The 14,146-nt window shown below is 38.5% G+C and overlaps 1 protein-coding gene across 3 annotated transcripts in view; it reads left to right on the forward strand.

Annotated features, from left to right (window-relative positions):
* mtcl2 (microtubule crosslinking factor 2) overlaps positions 1 to 14,146 on the forward strand; it is a 112,746-nt gene that overhangs the window by 3,525 nt on the left and 95,075 nt on the right. For all 3 annotated transcript variants that reach the window (XM_043710552.2, XM_043710553.2, XM_043710554.2), the window contains exon 2: positions 5,662 to 5,886. In XM_043710552.2, coding sequence (XP_043566487.1) covers positions 5,662 to 5,886 — 225 coding nt within the window. The remainder of the gene's footprint in view (positions 1 to 5,661; positions 5,887 to 14,146) is intronic.

Genomic DNA, 14,146 nt, shown 5'->3' on the forward strand with positions numbered 1-14,146 from the left:
GTGAAGGGTTTGAGCCACCTGGAGAGGCTGAATACGCTGGGGTTGTTTTCCCTGGAGCATCGGAGACTGAGGGATGGTCTCGCAGAGGTTTATAAAATCATGAGGAGCATTAATAGGATAAATAGACAAGGTCTTTTCTCTGGTTTGTGTGAGTCCAGAACTAGAGGGCATAGGTCCCTTTTAAATCTTTCCCTTCTCATCCTAAACCTAAGGGGCAACTTTTTCATGCAGAGGGTGATGCCTGTATGGAATGAACTGTCAGAGGAAGTGGTGGAGGCTGGTACAATTACAACATTTAAAAGACATCTGGATGGGTATATGAATAGGAAGGGTTTAGATGGATATGGGCCAAGTGCTGGCAATTGGGACCAAATCAGGTTAGGATATCTGGTCGGCATGAACGGGTTGGACCGAAGGGTCTGTTTCTGTGCTGTACATCTCTTTGACTCTATAACTATTATGAAATAAATCCTTCCCTGAATATATGTTCCATGCTGAAAAAGTATTCAATGGTGCACAGCCTCTTTTCTTAAGTGCATAATTTAGCTATTGTTTACCAAGATAATCTGTAATCTCCTTTGATTCAAAGTGTCAAAGTTGAGACTTAAATATTGAAAATAAATTTAAAATTCAAAGTTTGTGAGAAGATTTGTAGCTCGGGTGCTCGTTGCTGTGGTTCTGTTCGCCGAGCTGGAAGTTTTTGTTGCAAATGTTTCGTCCCCTGTCTAGGTGACATCCTCAGTGCTTGGGAGCCTCCTGTGAAGCGCTTCTGTGGTGTTTCCTCCAGCATTTATAGCTACTAGGGATAGCTGGTCATGTCGTTTCGTGGCTAGTTGATGTTCGTGGATGCGGATCGTTAGCTGTCTTCCTGTTTGTCCTATATAGTGTTTTGTGCAGTCCTTGCATGGGATTTTGTGCACTACATTAGTTTTGCTCATGCTGGGTATCGGGTCCTTCGTTTTGGTGAGTTGTTGTCTGAGAGTGGCTGTTGGTTTGTGTGCTGTTATAAATCCTAGTGGTCACAGTAGTCTGGCTGTCATTTCAGAGATGTTCTTGATGTATCGACAGCCAGACTACTGCGACCACTAGGACTTATAACAGCACACAAACCAACAGCCACTCTCAGACAACAACTCACCAAAACGAAGGACCCGATACCCAGCATGAGCAAAACTAATGTAGTGTACAAAATCCCATGCAAGGACTGCACAAAACACTATATAGGACAAACAGGAAGACAGCTAACGATCCGCATCCACGAACATCAACTAGCCACGAAACGACATGACCAGCTATCCCTAGTAGCCACACACGCAGACGACAAGCAACATGAATTCGACTGGGACAACACTACCATTATAGGGCAAGCGAAACAAAGAACAGCCAGGGAATTCTTAGAAGCATGGCACTCATCCACAAACTCCATCAACAAACACATAGACCTGGACCCAATATACCGGCCAATACAGCGGACAGCTGAAACTGACAACCGGAAGCGGCAGATACAAACCACTATAAATGCCGGAGGAAACACCACAGAAGCGCTTCACAGGAGGCTCCCAAGCACTGAGGATGTCACCTAGACAGGGGACGAAACGTTTGCAACAAAAACTTCCAGCTCGGCGAACAGAACCACAGCATAAATTTAAAATAAAAGCACTAAAGTTTGGTAATCGTATCACTTAAAATAAATAAGAAATCAGTATGAATTACTTCATGGTGCACACCTTCCAGTGAAGACAGAGTCTCCATGACTTTAAATGTTAATATTAACTGCTGTTATGGAAACAAAACATCAGCATGATGGATCAACATGGGCGGTATTCAGAAACCCACAGCTGTGGCATTGAAATGGTTCTAGGTAGCATCAGTGACAATGACAGGGATGACATATAATTCCATCTTAATAACATTCATGAATATCTTTGTATTGATATCACACAGCGAAATGTAAATTTAAGAAACGATATTACTTGAAACAAAAGTTAATTCTGCTGAAAGAAACTGGAGGATATAGAAATCCAGCATAATCAGCTTCTGTGAGTCATGTGGACAAGAACATCCTAACTTCAATCTTTTTAGTCTCTCATATGTTCAATTAGTTGATCTCAGCTGAGCCTATACAATTGTTGTCAGTTTCCCAAGGGAGAGAGATTGGTGACTTCAGGATGGTATTGGCAGAGCTTCAGCACGATAAAGAAAAGTACAGCCTCAAAATGTGATTTATATTTACAGAACTTAGCCTCTTTGTGGCAATCAGCTTCATCAAAACTAACAAGTTTTCTCTGTCCGATGATCCATTATTTCATCCTATATTCCTAAATATTAGCTTTAAATTTTTAATCACGTAAATTATTTTTCATAAGAGCTGCCTTACCTCTTCAGCAGTGGGGTGAAGTATATTCATGGTAAAGTAGGACAGAAAAATATGCTGTTTCTTTGCAAGCATGCAAAAATAAAGCATCTGTTTAAATTTAAATTTAAGTTACACAGAAGCAAATTTGAGCTTGCCAGTTAAACACTTTTAATGCATTGTAAAATGTTTGTAAATCCCTTAAAGCTTACTGCATGAAATTTAAAGCATTTGCCAAGCATTTTATTTCTATATTGCACTTGATAGTATTTTGTTCAGAAATTATCTGTATTTCTGTATAGTAGAGCTAAAATTCTGACAGTTATGTGACATGACTAACGTCAGTATTGAATTTCAGACAGAGATCAGTCCGTCTATTTTAGTGTAGGAATTGGGGGAAATTTAAAGTTGTGTATGTCAGTAGGAATTTAGCTCCTGATCCCAAAGTTAGTACTCAATGGTCTTGAATTGTTTTATAGTCCTGAGGCAGATGATGTTTGGGCTGCTCCATTCTATTGTGTTCATATTTTTTATTTGTTGTTTTGGCCTATTTTTGGCATTCTTAGCTAAATCCTAAACCAAAACTTTGTTATAATCCAAACCATGGCAACATATTACGTGGGCTAAATTTTCCATCCATTGGGCTAAGTAACATTGAGCCAGATTTTACTAAAACAGTAATGGTGTCTGACCAACATGTGTTATTAATGTGCAAATTTTCCAGCGACCTGCAAGGAGGAAAAGCTGCCCCGTGGGTTTCAAATCATCACAGTTGGTTGATTGATTTGCTTGCTCAATTATTAATGTCACAAAACTAGCACTTCCTGCTTTTGAGTTATGAATTGTTTCAGATTTTTTGAAGTGACAAAATAATCCTTGCTTTCCCTCTGTCATCCTTTGCCAACCTTCCTTTCCTTCTCTGTATTTCTCTTTCTGTGCTTGTGTTAACATTGAATTCACCCTGTATCAGTCCTTCCTTTTTTTGGTTCCTCTCAAAACACTAAATCTCATTGGTTAAGGGAATGCACTTTTTTCCTTTTCGTACAAAGGACCAGTGCAGTTGCCCTCACTGCAATTTTATCACTTTGCACTTGCAGCAAATTGCTTCATTGTGCCCAAGTCTCTTAATATCCTAATTTAAGTATGTGCTGTTGTTCATTCATTGTCAGGGTGAGTTGTACATCATTGCAGAAGTTCCAATACTACAAGGACTTCAATGGTCAAGGAGCAAGCCTGCTACCACCACTTCAGGGGAATTAGGGATGAGTAATAAATGCAGTTTACATCCTGACAACAAAAAAATTTGCAAGATGAAAAGCTTATTCAACATACTACATAAAATGATGCAAATAGAAATGCAACTCTCTATTTTAAAGCCTATTTGAGCGGTAGATTTTTTTAAAGTCAAAACTGGAATTTAATTTGAGCATCCACCAACAATTTGTGTATAACTGATTAAGTTATCTAAAAATACAGGCTAAATCATAAATGCAGGCTTCACCTACTAATCACCTGAAATCTGTCTTTTGCCAAGCTTCCAGCTTAGTGTGAAACAGCTCTCATCAATTAACCCCATGCTTGTCACTGAAATCCCACCTTGCACCAACAGGAAGTGATGTAACCTAGTCATTTGATCCTTCCCTGTGGTCATTTATATCCTATCTGCTCCAACAAAAAGCTTAAATGTATGAACAGCTGGCATCATGAAGCAGCTGGAAAATCTGCTCTTCAGAACTGTTCGCATCATGGGTAACACTGAATTCATGTCATACAGAGGAATTCAATGCAAAGCATATTACTGTTCTCTTCAAAATTCACTTCAAAAATAGTAAAACTCACAATTACACTTGTATTGCAACCATGATTGGATTGTACGTCCATCTTTTGATATAATGACTGATTTTGTTTGTAAATAATACATTGTTCCTTGTATTTATAAAATCTATTCTGAAAAATGTTCATTTGCAATTTTTTTTACTATACAAAAAAGCATACTGAATTGTTTTGACTACAGCTGGGAAAATCACAGGAGGTAGTGACGTCCATTCTTATGTAGACATGCTTCTCAGTGGGCCATGGTGCATATTTGCATGATGTTAATCAGTGCATTAATAATATTTCATAAAAGGCATACCTTGCACAATCATCTAATTGAAATTCAGGCGCTTCAATCTATCACAGAAATTAACCTGCTTTATTAAAACTGGTTACCATTATTATTTCTCATTTCATGTAACACAGAGAAAACTGTCAAGTGCATTAATAGTTTCTGTCCTGTTTGCAAATGTGAAGAATCATGATTTGTTGTACTTTTGGAATGGTAGATTTTCAGTATGTCCTATCTGAGATTAGTAGCATTAGCTCCCATTCACTACAGATTATCTGCTTGTATTGTTTTGGCAATGTATGTATTTGTCTAAGTTTTAAATAACCAGGGAGAAAGCTGATACAACTCATCCTTCCTTATAATTCTATTTCAAAAATGCCTGATCCATCTTTCTCATAGCTGAAACATACAAGTAATTGTGGTGACCTTGCATTCTGAAGTTATTGTTTTGCATTTCAACATGTAAAATTTTATTAAATCCCACACTTAAAATAATATTTAGAAATACTGCAGTTCATTTTGAAAGCATTAAGGTCTTCTTTTAGATCTGAGCCATTCAATTCAGTTTTAAGCACTAATAACTGGATATTTAATGAGGAGGCATGGTGGCTTAATGGTTAGCACTGCTGCCTCACACCGTTAGGGACCGGGTACGATTCTAGTCTCTGGTGACAGTCTGGTGTTTGCACTTTCTCCCTGTGTTTGTGTGGGTTTCCTCTGCTTACTCCAGCATCCTCCCACAGTATGCGGGTTAGGTGGTTTGGCCATGGTAAATTCCCTATAATGTCCAGGGATGTGTAGGTTAGGTGGGTTTGTCAAGGTAAAATGTAGGGTTACAGGGATTGGTCAAGGACTGGTTCTGAGGGAGTTGGCATGAACTCGATAGGCCAAATGGCCTACTTCCACACTGTAGGGATTCTATGCTAGTGCATTTATTTTTTGGCTGCTTCAGTTTCATTCCCAAAAGAACTGAATGGTTTATCTGTAAGCTTTTAAATTTCATTCTTCAGGAGTACTGACTATACCTTGCCAGAACAATGAAACTCAACAGATTGAAAATAATTTGCTGCATAGAATTCATTTACACTTATTGTTATGAGGACAGTAAGAATTTATTTACTGCTTTTCATTTTCTATTCTGCTGTATTAAATGACTGATACAAAATAAAAATGAAATACTCATAATGTTTCTTGATTTTAGGATGAAATTGAGGAGCTTCGAGCTGAAATGCTCGAAATGAGAGATATCTATTTAGAAGAAGATGTTTACCAGCTCCAGGAACTTCGTCAAGAGCTAGACAGGGCAAACAAAACTTGCCGGATCCTTCAATATCGGCTGCGAAAGACTGAGCGACGAAGCCTCCGAGTAGCTCAGACAGGCCAAGTTGACGGAGAACTAATCCGGAGTTTGGAGCAAGATGTGAAGGTATATGTGTATTCTTTAAACATTGTTTTCAGAATATTCTTGGAATACATTAAAGGGACTGGTATGGTACAAAGTTTAATTTGCATTTCTTAAATGTCATATCTTACTGTGTAGGAATCCTTCGGTGTAAAGTCTTCTCAGCCAATGTTTATTGCTTGAAGGGTGATTAGATGTGTTTTGTCAGGAAGTCGCATTGTCATGAATAAGTTCACAGGAATGCTTGCAAACGTCATCATTCACATTCAGCAATAAAGTGTCCCAGGACTCTGTACAACAACGTTGATATGATTAACTCAATGAGAATACATTTTCTTTTTTCAAGTAGCTGTTAAGTTTACTTTTCTATTGGAGCAATGATGCAGAGGTGTCCATGTTGGACTGGGGTGGACAAAGTTAAAAATCACACAACACCAAGGTTATAGTCTAATAATTTTATTTGGTAGTACAAGCTTTTGGAGCACTGCTTCTTTGTCAGGTAGCCACTGAAAGCTTGTACTTCCAAATAAAGGCTGCTGGACTATAACCTGGTGTCATGTGACTTCCTACCTTTTCTATTGGAAACCAATTAGCTGAAAACCCAATTTTTGGAATGAATTAAAATTAAAAAGCAAAATCAGCATCATAATTATTCTGCAGCACTTCTACTAATGGTGATCTCTACGTCATTAGTAAACCTTTATAACATGAAATAAGTGAAATAAGCCCCAAAAGTTCTTAAACCCAACCTTAATTTAAAAAAAAAATTGTGGACAATTTTGAAGACAGTGACCACCGGTCTATTCAATATTTCAGTTCTGTTATTTAAACTTATAATGCTGCCTTCTAGGAGATTGCTCTAATTTCTCTACATATGCACTCTCACTCCTTGGATTTACCATTGAGGCAGGCAGTGCTTCATTTATAATTTTTGTGCACCATTCCCTCCATATCCAATATTAAAATGTCTCTTTTGACTCTTCAAATCCCATTCCCATTCATTGGGACATATATGTGCAAAAATCAAAAATACAATTATGTTGACAAGCTTTAGACCATTTAAACATTGTCAGTAACAATATTAATTACAATTTTTTTTCATACTTGAGGTCAAATGTCATGTTACTATCTAAAGCATAAAATACTTTTGAGATAAACAGTTGGCTAGGAGCCTAAATCTTTTATCACTTCCATTTATTATGCAACCTATTATCTTTTATTGTTACCCGTTATGCACGATGTATTCAGTAAATGCATAAGGAGAGACTAGGCCTATATACCTCAGAGTTTAAGAGTAGGAGATGATCTTATTGGAACATATAAAATTCTTAAGCAACTTGTCAAAGTAGGTATTGAGAAAATATCCCCAGTTGCTGAGGAACCCAGAGTACAGAGTCATAGTCTCAGAATAATGGATCAGCCATTTAGGACTAAGAACAGGAGAAATTTCTTCAGTCAAAGTGTTCTGAAGCTTGGGAATTCTTTTTACCCCAAGCAAGTTGTGGATGATCAGTTGGTGAGTATGTTCAAAACACAAGGTCTTTGGGTATTAAGGGATATGAGAATAGGGTGGAAATGTGCTGTTGAGGTAGAGGATTAGCCATAATCTTGTTAAATAGCAGAGCAGGCTCAAAGCGCCAAATGATGCTGTTAACACTTAAATTTTTTTCTAAGGCCTGAGGACTGAATAATATTGATCCTTTGGCCTCTTAGTTCAGACCTGCCCCACTGCCTGGAGGTGGGTTGATCTATCTTAAAAATGCAACAATGAGTACAGGAAGTTAGTGGGTATTCATTTTTAAGTGTAAAACTAATATATGTAAATGTTCCTCACTTCAGTCAGCGCATCACTAATCTTATTCTGTTGGTTACTAGCCAATTGTTTATTTTAAAAATATTTGATGCTTTAGATTACAACAGAATATTTGACCTCAAGTATGAAATTATATGGTCATTAAACTTTTTTTAGTAGTAAAGTTAAATGGTCTAAATTTTGTTACTTTGCTGGTGTATCTGATGTTTCCTGTTTGTATGTATATGTCCCAATGAATGGGATGGGATTTCAAGAGTCAAAAACTATTTTACAATTAGACATTTGTCCTGATCTATTTGTTTAGTAATACCAGCTTTAATTTTAACTTGTATGTGTTAATCTATATGATGTAGGTAGCAGCTCTTTAGGAGATAGCTATCAAGGATGCTTAATACCAATTTTATGTGTCACTGTTCATATCATAATTTTTGTTGTATCAGCCAGGCATTCCATTATCCTCACTGCTCCAAATGTTTCCCAAATGTATTATTCAATTAAACTGATTCCTTTTTTTTTGTTTATTTCCCACTTACACTCTTACTGGGAAATGTTGAGTTTAGGTTAGATAATTGGGGTAAAAATAAGTTTAGTGTTTTGCATTGAAAAGTGTCAGACAAAAACGAAACATGTGTGGAGGTTTATGTGTGTTAGTTATTTAAATGCATTTCAAAGTATTTCCCCTTGCGTGGTCCTGGCTTCCTTGGTAAAGGGAATAAGGTTTATTCAGGGAAAAATCCTAACTTTTAGTCCTTAGGAAGTTTTTGTCATCAATTCATCTGTTACCAACAAACGTTATTAGAATTAATGAAGTTCCAAGATGTTCCTTTTGGTCTCCCTCCTATAGCAAGGATGTTGTGAAACTTGAAAGGTTTCAGAAAAGATTTACAGGCATGTTGCCAAGGTTGGAGGGTTTAGGCTATAGGGAGAGGCTGAATAGGCTGGGGCTGTTTTCCCTGGACCGTCAGAGGCTGAGGGGTGACCTTTAAAGAGATATTTAAAATCATGAAGTGCATGGATAGGGTAAATAAACAAGGTCTTTTCCCTGGGCTGGGGGAGTCCAGAACTAGAGGGCATAGGTTTAGGGTGGGAGGGGAAAGATTTGGAAGGGACCTAAGGGGCAACTTTTTCACACAAAGGGTGCTGCATGTATGGAATAAGCTGCCAGAGGAAGTGTGAAGGCTGGTACAATTACAACATTTGAAAGGCATCTGGATGGGTATATGAATAGGAAGGCTTTAGAGAGATACAGGCCAAGTCCTAACAAATGGGACTAGATTAAATTAGGATAGTTGATCGGCATGGACAAGTTGGACCAAACGGTCTGTTTCATTCTGTACATCTCTGTGACACTATAAGTCAGAAAATCACTCTGCTTTATTGTGACAGGAATGTCATTAATAAATAACACAAAATATTAAGCTGTTGCTGAAATGAAGCAAATTTGACTGCTTGAAGTGTGAAAATCTTAATAATGTAAATACAGCAACCCAAGATTGGTTTCTGACAACTAACACCCTTTTATTGCCTCAGAGCCATGAATTAGCATCTAACGATGGGCATGTTTGTACAGCACACTCACACCCCTGAGAACTCTGAGTCATATTAAATCCCGATTACTGCACTCGGCAATTATGAGTTGTTGCTTGTAGAAACTTTGGAAGGTTCTCTCAATATTTGTTTTGTGCTTATAGCAAAATGCCAGTTTTCATTAGTAGGGAATGATTCCTGTGAACTTATAACTTTGCCATTATCTATATCACAAGTAGAATTGTTTGCTGAGTTAATGGTTCTTTCTCTTTATACTGGAGATCACATTGGATGCCAATCATTTCTCCTGTGTCTCTTGGAAAAGCAGTTATTACAGTAGTATTGGAACCAGTTATACAGACTTGAAGCAATATTTTTAGAAACACAAGCAGTTATACAGGGTAACCATATAAATTACAAATTAAAGATTAAATCAGTTTAACAAGAAATCACAATTTTTAGTACAGTCTGATCATTTGCAGAAACTTTTGGATGAAACAGTCAAGCTTGCGGAATATGAAACTAAAGAGATTACAAAATATTACTATTTCTTTGTAAAATATTTATTGGACAAATATGCCATGAATCTCCAATCTATGGTGTTTAAATATGTAGAGGAAATTAAAACTGTGAATATGTGCCAAATTTAAGCATAACTCCTGTGTGCTATAGTGGAGTGCAAATAAAATGCAAAGTAGTTTGAGGCCAGGAATGATGTTTTAAATGTTCTCATGCATTAGAACTTGGAAAAAAGAATTTTTTTCATTTTTGGAAACTGCAATTTTGTTATTAATACAAAATATTTTGGGAGAGAATCTATGATGTAGCAGCTTTGATCCTCTTTATATAACAACCTAACCTGCAATTGTCATGATTTTAATGTGTTTGAAGGGTCAGCTTTCTAACGCACAATGTCACCCAGTTTGAAGGTAATCATGAGTTTGCAGATGGAATTGGGAGCCACTCCTATTAAGTTTGAGTTTGATGCTAGACACTGGCTGTCCAGCCTAGCTCATTATTTCTTTGTCAAGGCATTCAACCATACATTTTGGTTTATTATTTTGGAAAGGTTCAGGCTAGCAGATGGAGTTCAGGTGAGATTGTGTTTGTTGAGAATAGTGTACCAGTCAATCAATAATACCAATGAAATAATAACCAAGATCTGAAGGCACAATGCAACACAGAAGATGTAGAACTTATTATCTATTTTTGCAGTGTCTGGCAAACACAGTTATTTGTTCAAAGTTTGGGCGAAGATTTGTAGCTCGGGTGCTCGTTGTTGTGGTTCTGTTCGCCGAGCTGGAAGTTTTTGTTGCAAACGTTTCGTCCCCTGGCTAGGCGACATCATCAGTGCTTGGGAGCCTCCTGCGAAGCGCTTCTTTGATGTTTCCTCCGGTGTTTATAGTGGTCTGTCCCTGCCACTTCCAGTTGTCAGTTTCAGCTGTCCGCTGTAGTGGTTGGTATATTGAGTCCAGGTCGATGTGTTTGTTGATGGAGTTTATGGATGAATGCCATGCCTCTCTCCAGACAGAGAACAGCCAGGGAATTCCTAGAGGCATGGCATTCATCCACAAACTCCATCAACAAACACATCGACCTGGACCCAATATACCAACCACTACAGCGGACAGCTGAAACTGACAACTGGAAGTGGCAGGGACAGACCACTATAAACACCGGAGGAAACATCAAAGAAGCGCTTCGCAGGAGGCTCCCAAGCACTGATGATGTCGCCTAGCCAGGGGACGAAACGTTTGCAACAAAAACTTCCAGCTCGGCGAACAGAACCACAACACAGTTATTTGTATATTGGACATGATTTATTTCACACCAGAAATTTACATGTTGTTTCATTGAGTTATTGTGATTTTCTGCATGATGATAGGAACACCTTTTTTTCACTGCAAAATTTATTTCAATTTGAATTAATATGTCATTAGTCATTATTAGACTGTTGATTGCTTCGGACAATATGCTGCATTATTTTATGATTGGTCAGAGGAAGGTTTTTTCCAGTTAGGCCAACTCTGCACAGACCTGTGGTAGCTAAGTTCATCCATCCTCTGAAGTTTAAACTTCCATTAACAAAAACTTTAACTCAACTATGGTATGAACTAGATGATCATCTATTAATCATCACCTGAAATTAAGTTGAGAACAAAACTGGATATGACAAATATTAATGAGATCAAATCACAAGTTTTTGCCTTGGTGCAGCACCTAGAAATGTTAAAATAAAAACAGAAAATGCTAGAGAAACACACCAGGGCTGGCATCATCTGCTGAGAGAGAAACAGTTAACATTTCATGACTTCAGGACAGCTCAGCGTTAAATATTGATACTAATGAAACTTCCAATATCTTTTGTGGTGGGGAATTCCATAGACTGTCAATCCCTTAAGTGGCGAACCTTATAGAACATAGAACAGTACAGCACAGTACAGGCTCTTTGGCCCACAATGTTGTGCCAAGCTTTTATCTTAATCTAAGATCAACCTAATCTACACAACCCTCAATTTACTGCCATCCATGTGCTTGCTCAGCAGTCACCTAAATCACCCTAATGTCTCTGATCTGCTGGCAGTGCATTCCATGCACCCACCACTCTCTGCTTAAAGAACCTACCTTTGACATCTCCCCAATACCTTCCACCAATCACCTTAAAATTATGATCCCTCGTGACAGCCATTTCTGTCCTGGGGAAAAGTCTCTGGCTATCTGCTCTATTTATGCCTCTCATTACCTTATACACATCTATCAAGTCACTTCTCTTCCTTCTTCTGTCCAATGTGAAAAGCCGGAGCTCATTCAATCTCTCTTCATCAGACAAGGCCTCCAATCCAGGCAGCATCCTGGTAAATCTTCTCTGCACCTACTCTTGTTGTGGTAGATAGTACCTTTTAGGAATGACCAGGAGATGCAGAGAATTCCTCAAAATATAAGCCTTTACTTGCAAACAAAAGCTGTGGCCATCAGAGCAGATAACCCTGAAAGTCTGCAAACAGCAAGTGTATTCTAATGATTATGCTGTTCTAAAAGCCACACCATATCCCTCTTACATTAGTATAACCAATTGCACTCAGCCTACATTATATCTCCCTAACAAATCAGACTCTGCCACAATTGTTTTCTGGATTGCTGCAGACTACCACATTATGCTGTGGTCATCTTTCTTCACCTTTTTGTCACCTGACAGGCTGCAGTCACGCAAGGCTGACTCAAGCACGCAACCCAGACCTTAGGCTTGTGTAACATCCCAACATGTATTACTATGTGGTTATATATTCATATTTACCATACTCTAAAGCATCTACATCCTTCTGTTAAGTTTATTTTTCCTGAGATTCTTACACACTTGATGCAACTGCAACACGCCAACTTCTGTGAACAACCAAACTTTCGTTAAGCACAGTACAGTACAAACTTGCCAGAGGAACTATTAACACGCATCTCGCAGGGTATGTGGAGTTATGTAGAGCTCTTCCTGAACAAAGGAAACCGTCCTTCCTTTATACAAAGTCTTTACATCACAGTCAGTAATGCCCGCAAGACAACCCCCAGTCACTCCCCCACAGTCACATGTCACTCAAGACAGAATGCATTGACCACATCGTGTACAGAAATAATGTAATGTAAATTGTCTCTTAATGGTCAAATCTGTTTTGAATCGTTTCTTAATTACAGGGCGTCATCAGATTTCCAACTATAATGTTCTTATTAATTTCTGAATAGGAGATAATGACAATGTAAATGGCTCTGAATGGCAAGGAAATGGCCTTGGAAATGGCTCTGAATAATGGGAGATAATAATGTAAATTTCTTACATTCTACCTGCAAGAGAGAGACATCCCACTCTAGCCCCCAGGGCATTCAATTTCTTGCAGGTCAGCACTGCAAATTAACTCTTCAATACTTCCTATAATGAGGTGACCAGAACTGGACACAATATTTCAAGTGTGGTCTAACCTGGGTTTTATAGAGCTGCAGCAAAACCTCACGGCTCTTAAACTCAACCCCCCTGTTAATGAAAGCCAAAACACCAAATGCCGCCTTAACAACCCTGTCAACTTGGGTGGCAACTTTGAAGGATTTGTGTACGTGGACCCCAAGATCCTGCTGTTCCTCCACACTGCCTAGAATCCTGTCTTTAACCCTGTATTCAGCATTCAAATTCAACCTTCCAAAATTAATCATTTCACATTCATCCAGCTTTTAGGACAGAAGTGACAGGTTGAACTCCACCTGTCACTTCTCAGTCCAGCTTTGCATCCTGGCAATGTCTTGTAGCCTGCAACAGCCGTTGACACATCTACAACACCACTAATAATTTGTGTCATCGGCAAACTTACTAACCCACCTTTCCACTTCTCCATCCTAGTCATTTATAAAAACTACAAAGAGCAGAGGCCCAAGAACCTTTCCCTGCAGAGCACCACTGGTCACCGACCTCCAGGCCGAATGCTGTCCATCCACTACCACTTGCTGTCTTGTTTTGGCCAGCCAATTCTGTATCCAGACAGCCAAATTTCTCTGCATCCCATACCTCCTAACTTTCTGAATGAGCCTATTGTGGGGAACCTTATCCAATGCCTTCCTGAAATCCATATATATCTCATCCGTTGTTTGACCTTCGTCAACTTGTCTCGTCACATCCTCAAAGAACTCAATAAGGCTTGTGAGGCATGACCTGCCTGACTCAAAACCAAACTGACTATCTTTAATCAAACTATGTTTTTCCAAATAGTCATAAATCCTATCTCTCAGAATCCTTTCCAGTACCTTGCTTACCACAGATGTAGGACTGTATGGTCTGTAATTCCCAGGGATTTCACTATATCTGGTCTGGCCCTTGGGACTTATCAATCTTGATGCTTCCCAGATTTTCCAGTACATCCACTTTCTTAATTTCAACCTGTTGAAGCCTATTAACTTGGTCCACTGTGC

The sequence above is a fragment of the Chiloscyllium plagiosum genome, unplaced genomic scaffold (genome assembly GCF_037043375.1).
Source record: "Chiloscyllium plagiosum isolate Xiang-an unplaced genomic scaffold, Cpla_swu_hap1 HiC_scaffold_15, whole genome shotgun sequence".
Classification (NCBI taxonomy): Eukaryota; Metazoa; Chordata; class Chondrichthyes; order Orectolobiformes; family Hemiscylliidae; genus Chiloscyllium; species Chiloscyllium plagiosum.